At 36.8% G+C, this 20,610-nt stretch overlaps 1 protein-coding gene across 6 annotated transcripts in view; it reads left to right on the top strand.

Moving 5' to 3' along the window:
• LOC116305598 (polycystin-1-like protein 2) overlaps positions 1 to 19,066 on the top strand; it is a 44,265-nt gene extending 25,199 nt beyond the window's left edge. For 5 of the 6 annotated variants that reach the window (XM_031715544.2, XM_031715537.2, XM_031715542.2 and 2 more), the window contains 13 exons: positions 3,740 to 3,882; positions 3,962 to 4,742; positions 4,903 to 5,497; positions 5,864 to 5,914; positions 7,007 to 7,186; positions 7,761 to 7,886; positions 8,806 to 9,021; positions 10,576 to 10,830; positions 11,230 to 11,943; positions 12,372 to 12,608; positions 12,788 to 14,107; positions 14,634 to 14,805; positions 15,076 to 19,066. In XM_031715544.2, the coding sequence (XP_031571404.1) occupies positions 3,740 to 3,882; positions 3,962 to 4,742; positions 4,903 to 5,497; positions 5,864 to 5,914; positions 7,007 to 7,186; positions 7,761 to 7,886; positions 8,806 to 9,021; positions 10,576 to 10,830; positions 11,230 to 11,943; positions 12,372 to 12,608; positions 12,788 to 14,107; positions 14,634 to 14,805; positions 15,076 to 16,859 (6,574 nt within the window). In that variant the 3' untranslated portion in view covers positions 16,860 to 19,066. The remainder of the gene's footprint in view (positions 1 to 3,739; positions 3,883 to 3,961; positions 4,743 to 4,902; positions 5,498 to 5,863; positions 5,915 to 7,006; positions 7,187 to 7,760; positions 7,887 to 8,805; positions 9,022 to 10,575; positions 10,831 to 11,229; positions 11,944 to 12,371; positions 12,609 to 12,787; positions 14,108 to 14,633; positions 14,806 to 15,075) is intronic. The other variant, XM_031715545.2, reaches the window with a different exon arrangement.
• Positions 19,067 to 20,610: the final 1,544 nt, after the last annotated feature.

Below are 20,610 nucleotides of genomic sequence, written 5' to 3'. Positions count from 1 at the left end.
GTATAAAAGTAAATTCTAGTAAATTTTAGAAATAAATTGGCCCAAATATATATATACATATACATATGTATATATGTGTAAGTGTTTGTAAGTGTTTGTAAGTGTCTGTAAGTATGAGTACTTCCTAAGAACGCGCGCGCTCATTGGTTAATTGGAGGTGAATATTGTACGATATTCACCTCTGAATTTCGGAATATTGAGTCGCCAACAAAATGGCATCTGCCGGCAATCGTTTTGCTATAATTTCCGATGAGGGAATTGAAAAAATGAAAGTAAATGCCATTCCTATCAATACTAAAGAGGCAACGAAGTATGGCTTAAACGTTGTGCTAAAAGTTTTGCTAAAAGTCGCAAACTGAAAGTTTCTGTTTGTTTGTTTGTTTGTTTATATATATGCAGATATGCGATATGCAGAAATTATGATACTTTTGCATATGCATAAAAGTATATAAAAATGTTATTAGAAATTATGGGATACCATCTCTGATATTTTTTTCAGAAAGCCCTACTGATATAGGCAACCCCCCCCAAAAAAATATCATCAGCGATGACAATCCATAATTTCTGATATACTTTTGATATACTATATATATATATATATATATATATATGAAGTGTTTAAAAAACGAGTAGGAGTGTTTTATCAGATATAAAAGCACGAGGCGTAGCCGAGTGATTTTATACCTGATAAAACACGATCTACGAGTTTTTTGAACTGCTTAAAACACTCATGAACAATTTATAAGATTTTGGTTTAACTGGAGCCACCATACACGTCACGAACATGGATTTTTATACTTCGATAGAGATTTGACGTCACGGGCATGCGCAATCAGATTCATAATTCATCCCTGATGAAGTCATCCTCATAGTATTCGAGTGTTCTTTATATTAAGATCACGTGTGTCTTTATATAAAGACACATGTGCCTTTATATAAAATCACTTGAATACTAATGAAGAGGACTTTATCGGGTATAAAGGTTCATGCACGTGACGTGTATGGTGGCTCCAATTGGACCATAAGCTTATGAATTATTAATGAGTGTTTTAAATATATATGTACTGTTTAATAAACGAGCAGGAGTGTTTTATCGGGTATGAGACACGAGGCGTAGCCGAGTGGTTTTAGACCCGATAAAACACGATCTGCGAGTTTATTGAACGGCTTAAAAAACTCTTGATGTATTTTCTCATACTGTACCGAATTCTTTACGAAATAAACCAAGTTTGATAGAGAAAATCCAAGTTAAAGTTTATGCAAATGAAGACGAATCTATATCAGATATAAAACCTCCTTCATAGTCATGATTTCTATTGTGTTTCCTTCATGAATTATTAATGAGTTTTTTAAATATATATATATATACTTGATTGCAGAAACGTTGTAGTATACATATATACATTTATACAAATACCTAGTGAGATGCATATTGCAATTTTACTTTTTTAACCCTCAAAACCAATTGATTTATAATCTGTAGGATGTAAAACACAAGAATAAAATATTTTGACGTTCATTGAATGAACAAATAATAAACAAAGCGAGTTTTCTGTTTTGCATATCATTAAATATACTGAATAAATTAGATATTTGTATAAATGTAAACTACAACCTTTCTGCAATCAAGTGTATTTAAGCAATAGAATTCTCCCAATTCTCCCAACCCCCGACTGTTGTTATCAGGCTATGTAAACACAGAGAAAAAGTTTTCTATTGCTTTTATAAAATAAATACTAAGGGAAAACATTACCACTTGATAGAAAATAAATCTTTATTTGAGTTTGATTTTCATTTCAAAATACAAATTCTCCATACATCACAAACTGCAATCGTTAGCCAATTAAATTTCGTTTAATAAACGCCAAGGAAGCAAATGTGAAGCGAGAAAGAATCGCTAGCTATTTTAAACATTTATCATTCTAAAACTTTAAAACAAATACAAAGAAATGTTCAAAGATTAAATAGAAATCTTAATAAAAGAATTCAGAATTGATTGTCTTTACGAAAGTGATCAAAAGTAGATTAGTGAGTGTCACTGTGACTGGAATTCTCGGTTGAAAGAAACGTGGTTTTGCTCAATTTGACAGCCAGAAAACATGGCAGCGATGTTAAATGTTTCCTCTTTCTTCGAGAAGATATTTTGTGGAGCTGAAGAGCTATCGCTGGAAAAAGTTTGAAGCGTCTGACTGTTTCCTTGAAATAGTTGTATTCCTTCTCGGGCGCGGTGCATTTAAATCATGAGAAAGCACGTCGCTGAACAACCGAATCTGTCCTGACGAAGGACGTGTTGGGCCGTGTTGTAGCTCCTGAGGGAATTCTCTTTGCGGTGACCAACGAGAGATTGTCATGATATTACGATCAGAAAGACTTGCATGAGACCATAGGGTTATGCCTGTGGCCCTGACACAAGTCAAAATTTGGAACTTCGTCTTCAAAATACATTTTTGGGGGCGTTTTTTTCCTCGAAACAAACTGTAAATTTTTGAACTTGTACCGGGGAAAAACGAAAGTTGTGACGTCACAACTGTGTTTACATACCCTCATGCAAACATGGCTATCAACCAATCACAGCGTGCGTACTATTTAATTCATTTTATAAATATATATATATATATATATATACACACACCGAATCCCTAAAACCTTGACAATTTAGCGATATATATACATATGTATGTATCCCCTTTTTCCTATTGTCTTTCCTTGAAAATCCAGGTAAGACAATAGAAAAAAGGGGGATACACATATATGTATATATATCGTTAAAGTGTCAAAGTTTTAGCGATTCGGTGTATATATATATATACACTCGATTGCAGAAACGTTGTAGATACATTTATACATTTATACAAATATCTAATGAGATGCATAATGCAAAATAACCATTTTCAACGCTTAAAACCAACTGATTTATAATCTGTACGATCTAAAAGACAAGAAAAAAATATTTTGACAGTCATTGAATGAAACAAACAATAAATAATGCGATTTTTCTGTTTTGCATATCATTAAATATACTGAATAAATTAGATATCTGTATAAATGTATACTACAACGTTTCTGCAATCAAGTATATATATATATATATATATATATATATATACAGCCGTTTGCAAAAATTATCAAAAGTATATCAGACACGGCGGCGGGATATCTTACTTGATATTTTGTTCGGAAAGCCCTAGTGATAGACAACTCGAAAAAAATATCAGGGATGATATCCCATAATTTTTGATATGCTTTTGATATACTTGTATATACATTGGAAGCGGCCATAATTTAGCGTATACCATCTTGTGTACTTCCTAAGAACGCGCGCGCTCATTGGTTAGTTTGAGGTGAAAATTGTACGATATTCACCTCTGAGTCTCGGAATATTGAGTCGAGAACAAAATGGCATCTGCCAGCAATCGTTTTGCTACAATTTCCGATGAGTTTCTGTTTTTTTGTTTTTATTGAATTATTGTATATAAAAATAAGTTACTCTGTACACAAGCTGCTAAAACAATTATTCGCCTCAGGCTCAGTGAATATCGGGGAATATTTGCCTCGCCGCTCGAAGACTCGCGTCTCGGTAAATATTCCCCGATATTCACTGAGCCTTCGGCGAATAATTGCTAAATATATTTGCATATGCGGTAATATGACTTCATGTAATGGTAACTATATGACTATGTGTTTATAATCATCGTTTTATTTATTTATTTATTTTTTCATTATTATTTTTTTTACAAAGTCCTGGTAGCGTTATTGTCCAGCTTGAGGTTGGTGCGGCTGAAGCGGAAGCTGAAAGTTTGATTCAAACAGCAAATCGAGTTCTTAACAATGACAAAGCTTTGGATTTAGATCCAAATTTCTTCTTGGTTCAAGATCTACAAGGTTAGTGTACATTATTTTAGGATCGTTATTGTTAATATGTAGTCATTTGTTGATATTTTTATTGATTCCCGTTGTGTAGGTTCGAAAGGCTGCAGACCTCCAGCTATTAGTCTGAGCTTGTCGCATCAAATGGACAACCCAACGCTCACACTCAAATCAGAGGACTTTACAGTGACGTCAATTATTGGTCTAGAGTCAACGAAAAGCTGTTCTCATAACGTATCAATAGAATTTGAGTGGGTGATATCAAGGCTTCCTGAAGGAAGTGACTATTTTGAGAACAGAACAACTATCACAAAGGGTGCATCCGAAAACTCGTTGAAAATAGGCAAACGAACACTCCAGTACGGTATTTACTACTTAGAGCAAAGAGTGGGAATTCCAAAAACGAGACTATTTAACTATAACTTTGGCTTCTTTGAAGTGCGAAAAACACCGCTGCGCGCAGTCCTCACTGGTCCGAAAGTTGTTGCTAGGGGTTACAACGACTTAATAGTTATGAATGCCTCATCGTCGTATGATCCAGAGCCCGCAATAAGATCGAGTGATGGCATGACTTTTCAGTGGTTTTGCAAACGACAAGAAGAAAAGTTGCACGGCCTTCGTGATATTGTTTCTCGTTCGCGTATCCCGTTAGTACATATCCCGGGCCCTAACGAGAAACTTGTTGAATCTGGATGTTTTGGAACTGGAATAGGAAGAATAAACGAATCTGGTCCAATCCTGAAGCTTCCTGTCAATAAGATAAAAGCTGGCCTAAAGTATCAAATCATTGTGATTGCCATAAAAGACTCAAGGGAAAAAATAGCAAAAAGTGTAGTTAAAGTTGATCAAGTAGCAACAATGAAGGTCAAAATCTCGTAAGTATATCAAACAGATTTTCTGGATAATAAACATGCAAGAAAGGAGACTGAATATCTGTAGCAAAGCCATAAATGAATGAATAAAAGGAATGGATGAATCTAAAATAAAGAAATTGTACAAGGTAATTTAACATTAACCTTTTTCCTTTTATTCCAGATGCAAACAAAATTGTGGAAAATATTCACCCGAGCAAAGCATGATCCTCCAGGCCAGCTGTAAGGGTATCATATGCCAGGAACATCTGAAATATACCTGGAAAGTTATAGAAAAAAAGGTTTTGGGCAGCAATGTCAGCTGGGAGTATGCCAATATCAACTATGTCTCTACGAAGCAAGAAGCAGACGTTTCGAGAATATCTATATCCAAAGGAATATTGAAGGTTGGTGTGAAGTACATGCTTGAAGTCACTGCCAAATCTCATTCCGGGACAGTTGCGATGTCAAATTTTACTCTTAATGCGAACGAAGCACCGCGAGGTGGTAAATGTTTCGTGGATGCCCGTGTTGGAGAAGCTTTCACTACAGTCTTCAACTTCACTTGCTCGGGATGGATAGACGAGGAACCACCGCTCACCTACAAGTTTCAATTTACAAAGCCATCTGGAGTTGAGGTGCTCTTACAATCCAGCCACATGGCTAATGTATCGACGAAACTGCCAGTCGGATATGCTGACAATGATTATGATCTCCCCATGAACGTTTTTATCGTTGATTCAGTTGGAGTTGGTATAGACGTGCAAATTGTTGTAAAGGTGAGTGAAAAAGAGGCGGGAATTTTTTTTAAAGGCCTTACTCAAAAACATGCACATTTTGAACTATAAATGATGAAAATATGAACATTGATTAAATGGGAAAAATTTTAAACTAAAATAAAATTTCACATTTATCATTTTTTCCATTTGATCAATCACTATACTTTCACTATTCATATGAAAACTGAGCAATGTTTTTTGAATAGGTCTGAGATGATGGCATTTCAAGGTCATGACACAATTGCAAGGCTACCCTTTCTTTTGTTCTGTTTTCTTCTTCATTATTTCTATCTTTTATACATAAATGATAACTTGCATGCATGTTTAGAAGTATCTTTATCATGTAAATCTCTATACTATTACCAGAGTAAGCCTTGGTTGACACCTCTTTATACATCTTCTGCTTCTGGTAAAAAGGTATGTTATGTTCAGCAGTGTATACCGTACCCAAATACCTATAAAATATTTTGAGTATCGCTCGACTTATTTTATAGATAGCCTTTTTTAAAAAGCTAAATTGCACAGGGAAAAAAAATTATTTTCGTTAAGATGAAATTCTAGATTTAGTAGATATTACAAGCTTTTTAAATATGTATTTGGCCACGCAGCATACACTTATCATAACTTTTCTCTTCAGAATTATAACTGATTAAACTAATAACTATTCTGAAAAAAAAGCCGGAAATATATTATAATCGTAATAAAATGTGATATGGGATAAAACTTACATATCCCAAATGGATCGATATGAAGAACTCGCAAACCTCTAAAAGTAATCCTAAAGCTTATATTTGCCGAACCTGCCTTTTTTTGATCTTAGAACAACAGAAGAGCAATAGAATCAACGAGAGACCATGCTCTCTTAAATCACAAGTTAAGGGGCTGTTTTTCCGGACGTATATGGCATGCTATTTTTTATCTGGTTTCTTTAATTAGGAGTTTTTTCCTGTGGGAGATAATATAATAATGTCATAATTAATTATTTAGGCAGTAATCGGAAAGAAAGACGTCCCCCAGTTTCTCTTTATTCTTTGTTTTTCTGTTGAGCGATTTCAAAGTGCAGTCAAAATGCACAAGGTTAATGAAGTAAAATATAAGGGATTCTGTTTGCAATTGTTCAATATATTGAATTTTAAAATAATTCGAGAACATATAAATAAACCACTACTTGAGTACCGTTTATCAACTTTTGATAACCATTTTTGTATAAACAAAAATGTCAGATTGTTGAAACGTCTATGCAATTTACTGATAACCAGTAAATTGATAATTGCTCATTATAAGTATCTCCAAAATACACAAAAAACGTGCATATTGAACTTCCATACAAACAGCATGAATGATTTGCACTATGTTTGCAAAACAATAAAGAAATGAAAAGGAAAGGAAAGGAAAGAAAAGAAAAGAAAAGAAAAGAAAAGAAAAAAATGAAGACTGCTGTAAGATAACCACCCATTAAGATATGTCAGTGCAGATCAGACGACTCACAATAATACTTCTCTTGTTTAGGTTACCCCGATTAAGGTAGAAAACTCGACTTTGTACCATTACACAGTTGGAGAAAAGAGTAGGCTTAGCGTGCTATTGAAAAATAATAATATTAAGCAAGCTACAAATCTGGCCAATGAAGTCCTTTCAATGATGTCTAGTGATGCTGTGAGCAACATGACAATGCTTGATAAGATCAAGGTTAGTAGCCAAGCGCTTGCTCTATGACTTTGATACATAAAAAACATCCTTTTTTACGAGGGTAGCACTTAATAGCCAGGGGCTAACAAACCTGTGGCCCTCGTTCCGTGATCGAATTGGAATATAGGAGTTCATTTTTTGTATATACATTAAAACTCGGTTTAGAGGGTAACGCTAAATAGCACGACGCGTAGAGGTACTGGTACTTACAAGAGAGGACGCGCAATTGGAGATCACTCGTTTAAACCAATGGAAATTGGAAGCCTTATACGCGCCTGATTCCAAAACGAGGTTAAAATCCCTTTTGATCCCGGTACAAATACAAGTAACTAATAATTTTGTCATGGCAAAAATATCAATCACTCGTGTCTCATGCGCGCATCATATCGAGCTAATGATAAACAAATCAAGGAATCTGTAAGGAAGCCACTTTACAATACTAATACCTAATCAGAAACCATCAGACAACTAAATCAGATAGCTGTGACTACTATCGTTAATCTGATGATTACTTAATTGCGCGAAGATGCATATATGTTTTATGGTGCCTTATGATAATTCTATTTTTCTTTAGATAAAGGACAACATGATCAACCACATGGCAAGAGTAAATGTTACTGATATAAAAAAACTAATTCAAGTTGCGTCAGTTGTAGCAGGTATAACAGAAAACCGAACTGAGTTATCACAGATGTCTCAGGTAAACACTTTTAAAAGTATCCAATGTCTTCTAGATAAACATAACATCGAATAGCTAGACGCATCTGGTTATAGGCCTTTTGTCTTGCGTTATGCTCTGTTATCGTGCTACGTTTGTTCAATCTCGCTCACAGAGCCATTATTTCTTGCTGCGCATGCTCGAAGAAATAAATATGACACTTGAAAAATTCAATACTTCCTACCTCCTGATTAATCCTTAAGAGAACAACAAAAACTGAAACCGGAAATAAAATTAAGTTCACTACTAGAAGCGCCGACTTCCATCGGCTCGACTACAAAGATGATTTTGTAGCTCAATTTATTTACTTTAATAGTAAAATGTTTTACAATTCCTTTGAGAGAATGCATCAAGATGAGATCATTTTATTTACATTAAATAAAAGTAATAAACATGAACTGTACGTATTCGATTTTGAGCTATGGATACTCTTACCCCTTCTCTCTTAACGTTTGCACTTGGTCCAACTTTAGTGAATATAAAAGGAAAACAGTACTTTTTAGATTGGTGTATCAGTCGCAAATGCCATTCCGAGTGCCAAGTATACACGAGTGCCAAGCATACACGAGTGCCAAGCATGATACACTTTTGATTTGCAGTATCCAGTTGACAACACGGATAGCCGAAGCCAATTGCATTGAAAGCAAGAGTTTTAAAACGTTGTCCGAATGCATTTATGTTTTTATCTGGTCCGTCATAATGCGCATGTGAGAGATACTTAGAATCTCGGTCCTCCAGATTGAATTTTTCCAGAACCTTTTATTTAGTCCACCATGTCTAGTAAGAAATGATAACACCTTTGGGAAAGAGAATGTGTTTTGTTTGTTTGCTTTGTTTTGTCCTTATTTAAAGCTGGTTTTTTTTTTTTGGTAATCATTTCCTCTTTTTTTCCCCTGACTAGGTAAAGTCAGTGAGTGTCCTTGAATCCATGACAAAAGCTTTTCATGGTATTTCGATTGAAGTTAAGAAAGGTTCCGCGCGTATGGTGAATGAAGCAAGTACAAACCTCCTACATGGCATGGGCAATATCCTGGATACCTATGCCTTTACTGCCGAAGCCTATTCTAATAAAGAAGAACTTCCTTTTGTCAGCAGCAATGATACTAAAAAAGAAAAGGTATGATCTCGATGTTTTGTTTATAAGGTTAACTTTGACATTTGTCGCGAAGCTGCAAAGCATGTACAAAGTATATTATTTAATTATGATTTGATCATGCTGGGAGTGCTTATAAAGGCTTCCCTTTTTCGATCTACGCGTCCCAGGTGATCTCGCCCCGAAGCGCGCAAAGGATTATTTGTCAAATCGAACAGTTCCTAATACCCAGTCTAGCTCCTATTTTATAGTATCTCACGGTAATCAAAATGGCGGCGGTTGATTAATTAAGGTAATTCCCTTGCTTTGCACTGCGCATTTTTTTGCGTGTGCGACTAAAAGCATGGAACTATCAAAGTTTGGGCATTTTTCTTTCGGAAACTAAATAAGAAACGTGCTCAAAACCAATTTTAACTTTTTTCTCTTTTTTGAGTAGAGAAATTGCGATATTTATCTGTATCGCCCCAGTCTCCACTCGGAAAAGTGTCAGTTTTCGATTATTTTAAAATGTTTTTTCAAGATAAATCAAAAACGAGAATGGTGGCCCCCATTTTTTATTTCAGATTTTTGATAAATGCGATGTTCTACATTATATATGAAAATATGAAGAAAAGTTTATTGGATAGATTTTGAAATATTTTGATGATGAGATGAGAATAGTTGACATGTGAAATTTTTGGACGTTCGTAGAGGCGCACATACCTGCATTTTTCACTAATAGTTCAAGAATCATAGTCACCCAATGACTTTGATGGATTTAATAGTATAGAATATCTAGTAAACTTCGAGTTATAAGTACGTTTTGTATACGAAAGTACTTTTAACTGTGAATAAAGGTTCTTGATTACAGCTTCCGGTTGCTATCGCATTTCACTATAAACCCCATAATATAAATTGACATTTTTGAAGAGCATCTAACGAAAAAACGAGAATGGTGACACCCCACCTTTTTAATGCAGTTTTTAAATATGCATAGCATAATTAATGCCCATGCAAAGTTTCAGGACAATGTTATTGGCAAAATTTCTTTCGAGGGAATTACCTTAAGACAACACCGATGTTGCTTACTGTTATTGTATTTATTCTTTGTTTTTATTAATTTTAATTGCTGAAAGGGAAAGAGGAAGCTTTTCTGGTACATCTAACGTAAAATATTTCAATGTAAAGTCATATTTCAACGTATTAAAAAGGTTAACTCGAAATACGACTACATTTTTAAATTCATTATGAATCTTTTGGCGATGCAACAATAACGATTCTGATTGGTTAATGGTAACCGAAAGTGCTTGCGCGAGATCACATGGTCATGCTTTTTACTGAATGTTTTCTCCTCTTCTGCCGCCTAACCCCCACGAGCTTTCTGACTGCAAACGGCACGCGTGATTGTTTTTTTATATCCTCACTTTACATGTAAACAAACTTACAGACGTTTCGAAAGGTTAACTGACATTTTAATAGGGTACCAAGCCAAATATTCAAATTTTAGATTTTTCCCAACTCATCAATATATATTTTTTCCTTTCTAATTCCAATGCATTTTCCATTGCTGATTGCGTTACTATCCTGCATTCGTTCTAGGCTGTCAGCAAGAAAACAATCAAAAAAGTGATGAAGTTAATCGAGATTATAAGTGACACTCTGTTATCAACCATGAGTCCTGGAGAAAGGCCAGCGCGAGTAACAACTAAAAAGATCGAAATGGTCGTTCGAAGAGGGGATGTAGAAGACATTGGTAAAGAAAGACTGGACCTTGACGGCGGGGGCGTAATGTTCCCAGATAGCAAAACCCTATTTGGCAGCCAAAACAAAACCCCATCGCATTTAGACACGCAGGTATAGTACTATATATATATATATATATATCGATAGCGAACCAGGTTCAAAGTAATAGTCCGTCATTGTATCCATATTGTCCGTTTTCTCTTTTTCTTTTATTTGTTTTATTTTGCATCTTTTATTCTTCGATCTGACCATCATGTGACATTCTGCAATTCTGTTTACGTTAATTGGTGCTATTTAATGCTCTGGAGCACGTTTTCTCCAGTAAAAGATAAGATCATCTAAGAGACGTAACAAGGAAATGTAGCATCTCAACTTTGGAAAACGCAATAATGAGCAGTAACACTCGATTCAAGTCAACACCATTTATTTTCGTTAAAAAAACCCCTGCAAAATGACAAGTGGAAAAGCATAAATATAATTATATAGCATCTCTTTTTTATAACTCCACAGATACTGATTTTAAAGAATAATCCATTTAAATGGGATAGCTCAGCCAATCAAGTATCTACTCCAGTGCTAAATATAGAGCTAAAAGACGATTCGGGTAAAAAATTGAAAATCGAAGGACTCGAAAAGGAAGTAGAACTGCTTATCAAAACTCCACCAGGACAGTCTGATGGTCCTACTCTTAGCACCTTCTGCAAACCAAGTGTTAACGGTAGTATGCTGTACCATACAACGAACATAACAGGCAATAACAAAGGTATTCATATAATACTTATGCCCGAGACTCAGCAAAGACTCGAGGTTTTCGTGGGCTATAGAAGAAGACCAACCGCTTTTAACTATGACTTCAAAGTATCTGTTCCTGATACCTCGCACTGCAACAAATCGGAAAACTGCACGGAAAACTATATGATTGCCGTTCCTGCTAACATGACTAAATATCCAGGAGTCTATTACATTGGTGTAAGAAATCCCGGAAGAAAGGATAGCAATGTTAAATCGAGAAGAAGAAGATCATGCTCAGAAGCAGGACGTCAGAAACGGTCTGCAGTGTGTGTAGAGTTTAAAGACCCGCCAACTACTCCTCCCCCGACACCACAGGCAGTGATTCCATCATACGACCCTACGACTGATATCAACTACACTATATCTGTATCTGTCAAATCCTGCTTGTATTGGTCAGAAGCGAAAGAAAAGTGGACAAACTATGGATGCCGTGTAAGTAGCATATGAAAATCACGAAGTGATGTTTTAGCGTACGTAGGTCAACTAATACCCCGTTCATACAAGACCTTTAAACATCATTTTTATAAGAGTTGTGTAGTTTAACTAGTGGCTGGCTGTTTACACCGCGTGCTCAGCTAATAAAACAAGTTCCAAAACTGGTTTAACTAAACTACCTTGTACTGAAGCTAGACCAGAATGCACCACGTTCGATATCTTAGAAAAGTTCTATGGAAGCTAAAATGGCTATTGAATTTTTGCAATTTGAGTATGTTGATAACGACATTATTTCAACCCTGTCTAGCCCTTATTTACCTGGCACTAAAGCTTATTGTCTTAAGAAGACAATGCAGAGGAAGGGAAAAGTTATTGATAAGAGTCAAAATAATTTAAATGTTTTTTTTCCCCCTAAAAATCATCAGGTGTCCAGTAGAGTAGTGAATGATTCGTTGGTTTGCCTCTGTAGTCATTTGTCTTCATTTGGTGGTGACTTCTTTGTGGCACCAAATCCAATAGACTTTGATCAAGTATGGGCAGGTTTGACAAGCATCGGCGAGACCAAGAACTTTGTAGTGCTGGCCACATTATGTACTATATTTTGTCTGTATATCGTCACTGTGGTATTTGCCAGAAGAGCAGACAGAAATGACAAACAAAAGGTAATAAAGGCAGCAATTTTAACTTTAAATGTGAATATTTCACAAAGCAAACGATTCGGTGGCCATGCAACTTGATGACATGCAGCAAATTATTTCGTGCCATGGCTTTAAAGATGTCCCGTTCTTGGTTATTCACTTTCACGTATAGTGACAATTCCATCATTTTTTTTTCTTTTCAGATTACGCAAGCAATTCCTGTGTCTCAAATAACTGATGACAGTTACTGCTACGAAATCACAGTCTACACAGGGATATGGCGAAGATGTGGGACTACTTCCAACATAGCAATGAACTTGTGCGGAGAAGATGCTGAAACGGGAACCATATCTCTATCGTATAATGCGATGTGTGACAAGCAACTCTTTGGTCGAGGAAGTGTCAACGTCTTCATGTGTCCTACAGCTAAAGCTCTGGGTGATTTGAATCATATACGAATATGGCACGACAACTCAGGGGACCATCCGGCGTGGTTCTTGAGGCAGATCGTCGTTCGTGATATCCAAACGGACACAAAATGTTTTTTTATTTGTAATAAGTGGCTTGCAATTGAAAAGGAAGATGGCAAAATTGACCGAGTACTTTATGTTTCTACTAATCGCGAGATTAACGGATTCAAAAACAAATTTTGCAGCAGAGCAGCGACAGGCATCGGTGATGGACATCTTTGGGTATCTGTGGTGACAAGACCTCCCACAAGCCCATTTACACGAGTCCAGAGAGCAACGTGTTGTCTGTGTGTCCTTATGACGGCCATGGTTACGAATGCCATGTTTTATCAATTTGGAGAGGAGTCTAAGGATTCTTTCAAGTTTGGTCCTCTTGTTGTCAGCCTAAAACAAATCATAATTGGGATTCAAAGCAGCATTATCGTCGTTCCAATAAACATTCTAATCGTTTTGCTATTCAAGAACGCAAGGCATAAAGACGAAAATTCTGTCAAACCGAACGAAGATGATGAATCTTCTGCAGATGGAGCAAAAAAGAAGTCTGGATTGCCACATTTTGTTGTGTATATTGCTTGGACCCTTGTCATCCTCGCATCTCTGTCATCTGCAGCATTTACTCTGTTTTATAGCATGATGTGGGGAAGAGAGATTTCAAACCAATGGCTTACGTCCATTTTGGTCTCTTTTTCACAAGATGTCATCTTCATCCAGCCAATTAAAGTTCTCATTGTGGCAATATTGCTTTCATTTATTATAAGAAAAGCACCAGAGGAAGAAGCATCTAAAGATAAAAATGCCGGAAAAGACTTTGCTGCTAAGGATTATTCCAGAGTCGCTGGTGAAGTCAAGGAACCAAAGTCACCAAAGAATGAAGAATTGGAGGCGTTCCGCCAATATAGAGTGCGAGTGTTGATGATGGCTAGAACCTTGATTGAACTTTTCTTTTATCTCACGTTTGTTTGGATGCTAATGGTTATTTGTTATGGAAGTCGTGATGTTGGAAGATTCTGGATGACAAATGGCTTACAAAATATATTGAAGAAATTTGATAAGGTAAACTGATGAAATTTCCTGGCATTGACAGAACAAAACAATTCCGCACTTATTGTGGTAAGACAGACAAAAACAAACGAACGAACGAACGAACGAACGAACAGACCAACGGACCAACGGACCAACGGACCAACGGACCAACGGACCAACGGACCAACGGACCAACGGACCAACGGACCAACGGACCAACGGACCAACGGACCAACGGACCAACGGACCAACGGACCAACGGACCAACGGACCAACGGACCAACGGACCAACGGACCAACGGACCAACGGACCAACGGACCAACGGACCAACGGACCAACGGACCAACGGACCAACGGACCAACGGACCAACGGACCAACGGACCAACGGACCAACGGACCAACGGACCAACGGACCAACGGACCAACGGACCAACGGACCAACGGACCAACGGACCAACGCACCAACGCACCAACGGACCAACGGACCAACGGACCAACGGACCAACGGATGAACAAGTTTAGTTCTATAAACTTTTATTTTTTTACTTTAACAGGTTAAAAACTCAGATACCTTTTGGGATTGGTCCAAGAACACACTCGTTCCAGGGCTTTACAACGCAGAGTGGTACAATGGCAAGGAGTTCGAGTACAAGGAGGGCTTCATTTCCAATAGAGTCGTGTACTTGGTTGGCATGCCACGTTTAAGACAACTGCGAGCAGTCACAGGTTTGAAACTAATTGTTATCTTGGCGTGTATTTCTTAACTTAGGAATAACATCTTCAGTTTCCACTAATGGCTCCAAAAATTAAATGCTTGTAAGAAGTTAGTTCATTGACGACGTTACATTAATTTTCAAGTGTTCAGAGATGGTATTGTTGAGATTGAGGGAAACCAAAACCCAAAGCGCTTTTAAAAATCTTTGTTTGATATCCCAGGTTTATCATATTTTATATTTAGTATCACAAGCTTATCGTTTAAATAATTTTACGTTGCAGATGATTGCCCAGTAATGTATCTTTATCCCAATTTTACAAGTACGCTCAATCCTTGTGTACCCCAATATTCGTTCAAAGCTGAAGACAAGACTTTATATAATTTGCCTGGATGGTTTCCACTAACTGACAACGAAACAAAGTTTTTCTCAGAATTTGAACTGTTCAAGATTTGTCCACGTCCTTGGCGCTATCGAACGGCTACTGATCTTCACAACCTGCCATTCCAGGGTGAGAAAGATCTGTATGGAGGAGGAGGGTATATAGCTGATCTTGGATATACCCAAGGGTCTGCTTTGAGGGTTTTGGAAAACTTGCAATCAAATTCCTGGATTGATGAGAAGACGAGAGCAATTTTCGTTGAGTTTTTGGTGTTTGAACCTTCCAGCAGCTTCTTTAGTGCCGTGACGTACCTTTATGAGAAACCATCAATGGGCGGAGCTGTCACATATACCTCTGTTAAGACAATGTCACTCTATGGCGCAAGATCCCACGGACTACAGTCGTTGTATGCAATATGTGAACTCGTTATTATCCTTATCGTTATTTATTTCGTTATTGCCGAGCTGATCAAGGTTTATAGGCAGCGTTGGGCGTACTTCAAATGTCCCTGGACATGGGTCGAAATCACTCAAGTGCTGGCTGCAATGGCAACGATTGTTCTATCCATATTCCGTCGCTACCATGCCACGCAATTAGTCAACAAAGTACATAAGAATCCATTCAAGACTTCAAGCTTTCACTACGTAGTGATGTGGTCTGAAGTAGAAGGTGCACTTATGGCAATCCTTATCTTTATCATTACCATTAAACTATTACGCATTCTGAAGTTTAACCAACACATCAGCGTGCTGGCCAAAAGTATGGCAAAATGTGGTGAGAAATTGGTATCGTATTCTGTAGTTTTCTTAGTGGCGTTCCTAGCATTTGCTCAAGTGGCCGTACTGGTATTTGGATCGACAGTTCCCTCATACTCCAGCGTCGTTCAAGTTTTCCGTTCACAATTCTCAATGTTTGTTGGCGGAGAAACAGATTACCAGTCTTTAAAAGAAGCTAATGGTATCTTGGGCCCAATTTATTTCTTTGTATTCATGACGGCGATGGCAACCATTTTAATAAACATGTTCCTTGCAATCTTGAACGAAGCGTATCGAGAGGTGCATGTCTTTAAAGATATCGTTCCAGAGGAATATAAAATGCTGGTTGTATTCCTTGACTATGCAGATTTGCGTTTGAGGAAGAGCTTTGCCAAACTGAGGGAGACCAGGCTTTTCCCGAAGAAGCACAAATACGAGATCAAAGAAGGATTGATGAATTGCGAAAACGAGAATGGAGAGTATCAAAAGTATACTGCTATTGAATATGATGAAAATAAAGCGTTTCCAGGCTATTTTAACGAGGAGGACTATGAAGATAATATGATATCTTCCATCAAAGGTTGCTTCAAAACCTTACGATATGATCTTTCAAATCTCCTGTCTCGCTCCAAAACATACAAGGTCCACAAAGCATCTAAAATGAACAAGGCCTTTACGCCAGACCTTGATCATTGTCATTGCCAAGGATACAAAATGAAAGCAAAGTCGATTTCCCGCAGCCTCCAAAACATCACCGATGACTTTTGTAGGAAGAAACGTAAAGATGAAGTTCAACTGTTGGGTGACTATGATGAAGGATACGATGCTATACAAGATGAATCAGACATAACATATTCTGATTCCGAGTCTGAGTTATACACAGGAAGATATCAATTGCTTACTAAACCTGACCGGGAATCAAACATCTGATCAAGAATAATAGGACAATAACATGACTTTTGGAGGGCATATTGTTTATTTGTGGCCCGAGTAGAATCATTTGCGCCCTAGCGTAGCGAGGGAGCAAATGTTGCTGCAAGGGCCACAAATGAACAATATGCTGAACCAAAGTCATGTTATCATTATGCATCATCAATATACTAGGCGAAGTTGACCGTACGAGATTTTTGGAGTCGAATCTTTGGCAGGCTGCAAACGTATTTGCGGCCCGCCAAAATCCATTATCGCCCGCTGATCGCGCGTGTTCAAGAGGGCAGAGTTTGTTGTTTGGCCTTGTATGTTGATGATCATGGTATATGATTGTTAAAAGGGCTAGTAGAAATATATGAGTGCATGCAGCATTAAATAGCCCTAAGCCAAAAACATGCCAATTAGAATGGGCCAATAAAGATAATTCTAATGGGCCAAGAAATGTAAAGTTCATTTTCAATATGGATTCTAATGTGTTCTAAAGAGCATGCCTAGTAAACATAGCCACACTCTTGACAGTGATTATGCATGCCATGGAAAATACAACCTATTTATCTTGGTTTTTCAAAAATTATACAGTACTAGTATTAATAAATAGTTCAATCATGGTAGTACTTAACGACAAGCTACGAAAGTAGTTATCTCTCTGGATTTCATTGCTTGTACGCTTTTGATTACTATAGTGGGTATCAAACAAAAAAGTACGCAACTGCCAGAAACAATGATAACGATAATTAAAAAGCAAAAGCGACCAAAGCTAAGCAAAAGCCTAGCAAACATATCCTTGGCTAAGCTAAATTGTTGAAATGTCATTGCCATGTGAATGAATGTAGTTATCCGATATATTGATCGACTATAATAGCCGGATGGCACGTTCTATGAATTGTATATACCTATGTTAACATCAGCATTTATTTATTAATGAAAAGATGAAAAAGAAATATAGAGCGCGAGAGCTTTTCAGCCTTTGTAAGCCATTTGTGAACTTCCCTCTCTCGTTTTTAATACAACTATTTAAAAAAACGCTATGTCGTTCGGATATCTGGTCGTCGCTCAAAGGTGGTGGCATACTCAGTTATAACTTGTTTTGAACTTCTACCTTATTACACAAACTTTTCGCGTCATGTCAATTTAACGTAACAACAAAAAGTAAAAAAAAAAATGTCGCGTTACTTCCTTGGATTTGAATTGAGTATGACGGACCACTGGATAGGTGCCAGTCTACTTTTTTTCTGGATTCCAAGGTCTTTTATCCCTTGATTTTTAATAGTCATTAATTCTTTATTTTGTCAATAACTGAAGGTCACTTATTTTTACCTCATTTTATTTTCGCGTAACTTTGATTTCGGGATTTTAAAAATATCACGAAAATCGCAAAATTAACGTGTCTCGAAAATTTCCTTGCAGCCGAATGAGGTAATAAACCCAAGACAATACAATTATCACTTTCCTTCATATTTAAAATTAACCATAGAGCATTTCGGTCTCAGATTTTAGCCTTTAAGATCTCCGACCGACAACGTTTTTGAAATAGGTGTATATTTAAAGAAATGCTGGAATGTGTGAATGCAGGAGAAAAGACATAAGAAGAGAAGAGAAGAAAAGAGTAGAGGAGAAATCATAAGAAAAGAAAAGCTGTAAAATCAAAACACTGAAGATTTATTTATATTTATAAGATTGATTTATTAGTATCATTATTGTTGATTCAGTTGTGCATGCAGTAGGACCAAGTACTTCTATTTACAAATTAAGATAAAGTTCATAACATTTGTTTATATCTAAATGGACGCACTCTGGTTATGGACCATTTAACTGTTTTTATCAGAGGGTTTTGAAATATTTAAGATGCATCTATGCTCAATCCTTGCTCTGGTCCTATACTTTGATAAAAAGGAATATTCGATAAAGCATTCCTACATGGGATTGCAAGCACGCCCTATTTCAGTCAGATTCTGTCAGTAGTTCAGTTTTATTTTAATTTCCGCGCAATGTCTTCAAATTGAGATGATAAACTTCCTTCTATGAACTGTTCTGGTTCTGGTTTTCTCGAATACAATTCATTGTTGGGGGAAGATAAATAAAACAGGTGTACTTGGCAGCCTGTAAACAATCTACTCTTTTGATCTATGATTAGATACATTAGATAATTGATTGAAATTGTAAGATATATATAGGTCATAATAATAATAAACGGCAATCTTGGTGCACTGTGTATTCAATTCTTAGATGGAACCCTCACTCAACTCCGACTGCACGACTCTGCGCTCCCTAAAGGTATCCCTAGCCTCTTTCTCACTCCTACGCACAAATCCTCGCCTCTTACCAGAGCCAAAATAATTTCTGAAAGTCGTCGAACGCCGAGCTAAATTCCAATATGATCTGTGAGATACCGCATTCTGACTTAAATTAGCCCAGAAGCTGTTTCAGCGTGAGCGACATCCCAACAACCAACAGGAATAACACACACACAGGGAGCCCACGCAACAATGTTTGAAATAAGATACATTGTGCGTTTAATTTATGCTGTTTCACGCGTCTTTAAAAAGGAACGAGTATTCAGATTCTCCAACAACCAAAAGGAATAACACGCACAGGGAGCCCACAGTAACAGTGTTTGAAATAAAATATACCGTGCGTTTAATGCTGCTTCACGCGTCTTAAAACAGGGTCCGTACAGAATCCTCAGTGAAAATTTCCAAAACATTTCCAAAACTTTTGCAAAGCCCATTGACCTAAATTTCCAAAACCACACTATGAAAACAAATGAGTGGAATCCATGAAATAAAAGCAATAAACATACCAAGGTTCGTACAGTTTTCAGCAAGCTCTACTATTGCTCTAATGTGTGGAGCAATACCACTGAGAGTAACCTGAACAAAGTCCAAGCTGTGCAGAACTTCGCATGCCGTATCATTAGCAACAAAAGAAAGTACGATCACGTCACGCCTATTCTTAAAGAGCTACGATGGTTACCCGTCAGACAGCAATTACACTACCGTAATGCAATTATGGCATTCAAATGCATGACTGGGTGTGCCCCTGATTCCTTATGCTCGCGATTTATTCCAAGATCAAGCATCACGCAGCGTACGACAAGAAACTCGCAAAAGCTGCAGATACCTCTTTGCAGAACGACTACTGGACAAAGATCATTTTACTATAGAACTGTCAAATTGTGGAATTCACTAGACTCTGCCCTTAAGTTGAGCTCAACCGTGAAAGACTTTAAACGGACATTAAAACAACATCTTATTTCAGATTTTCTAAAACCTTAATGTAATTTAAATGTACAATTTATTTATCTATTTATTTATTTACTTTATTCTTTGATCTTTTCTTTTTGCTTCTTATATAATTATATATAGTATTATTTTAATTGTAATTAATTAGGCCCTTTATTCTGAAAAGCCTTATAGAGGACGAATAAAGTATGTATGTATGTATGTATGTACAGTATCTTGTGTAAAACTTCCTACAACTAGGCAACAACATTTCAACATCTGCTGACTCAACACTAACTACAATGTTGAGATATGGGTGAGGGTTTGTTTATTTTGAACGACCGCTTTACAACGAAACCCATAATAAACCGCAATAATATCTAAATCTCTTATAAAGATCGAGTTAAGTTGAACTGTCAGGTATGACATCGTCAAACATAGTCACTGAAGGCTATCATTCAAGCGCTTCATCTCACTACTCAAAACCTCTAGTTCTTTACTCTTCAACTTTCTCGCTTCTTCTTGAAAAG

The sequence above is a fragment of the Actinia tenebrosa genome, unplaced genomic scaffold (assembly GCF_029948245.1).
Source record: "Actinia tenebrosa isolate PJP-AT-01 unplaced genomic scaffold, QUT_ActTen_1.0 PGA_scaffold8__29_contigs__length_14323225, whole genome shotgun sequence".
Classification (NCBI taxonomy): Eukaryota; Metazoa; Cnidaria; class Anthozoa; order Actiniaria; family Actiniidae; genus Actinia; species Actinia tenebrosa.
The sequence above is the reverse complement of the archived record's forward strand: the minus strand, read 5'-3'. Positions and strand labels throughout refer to the sequence as shown.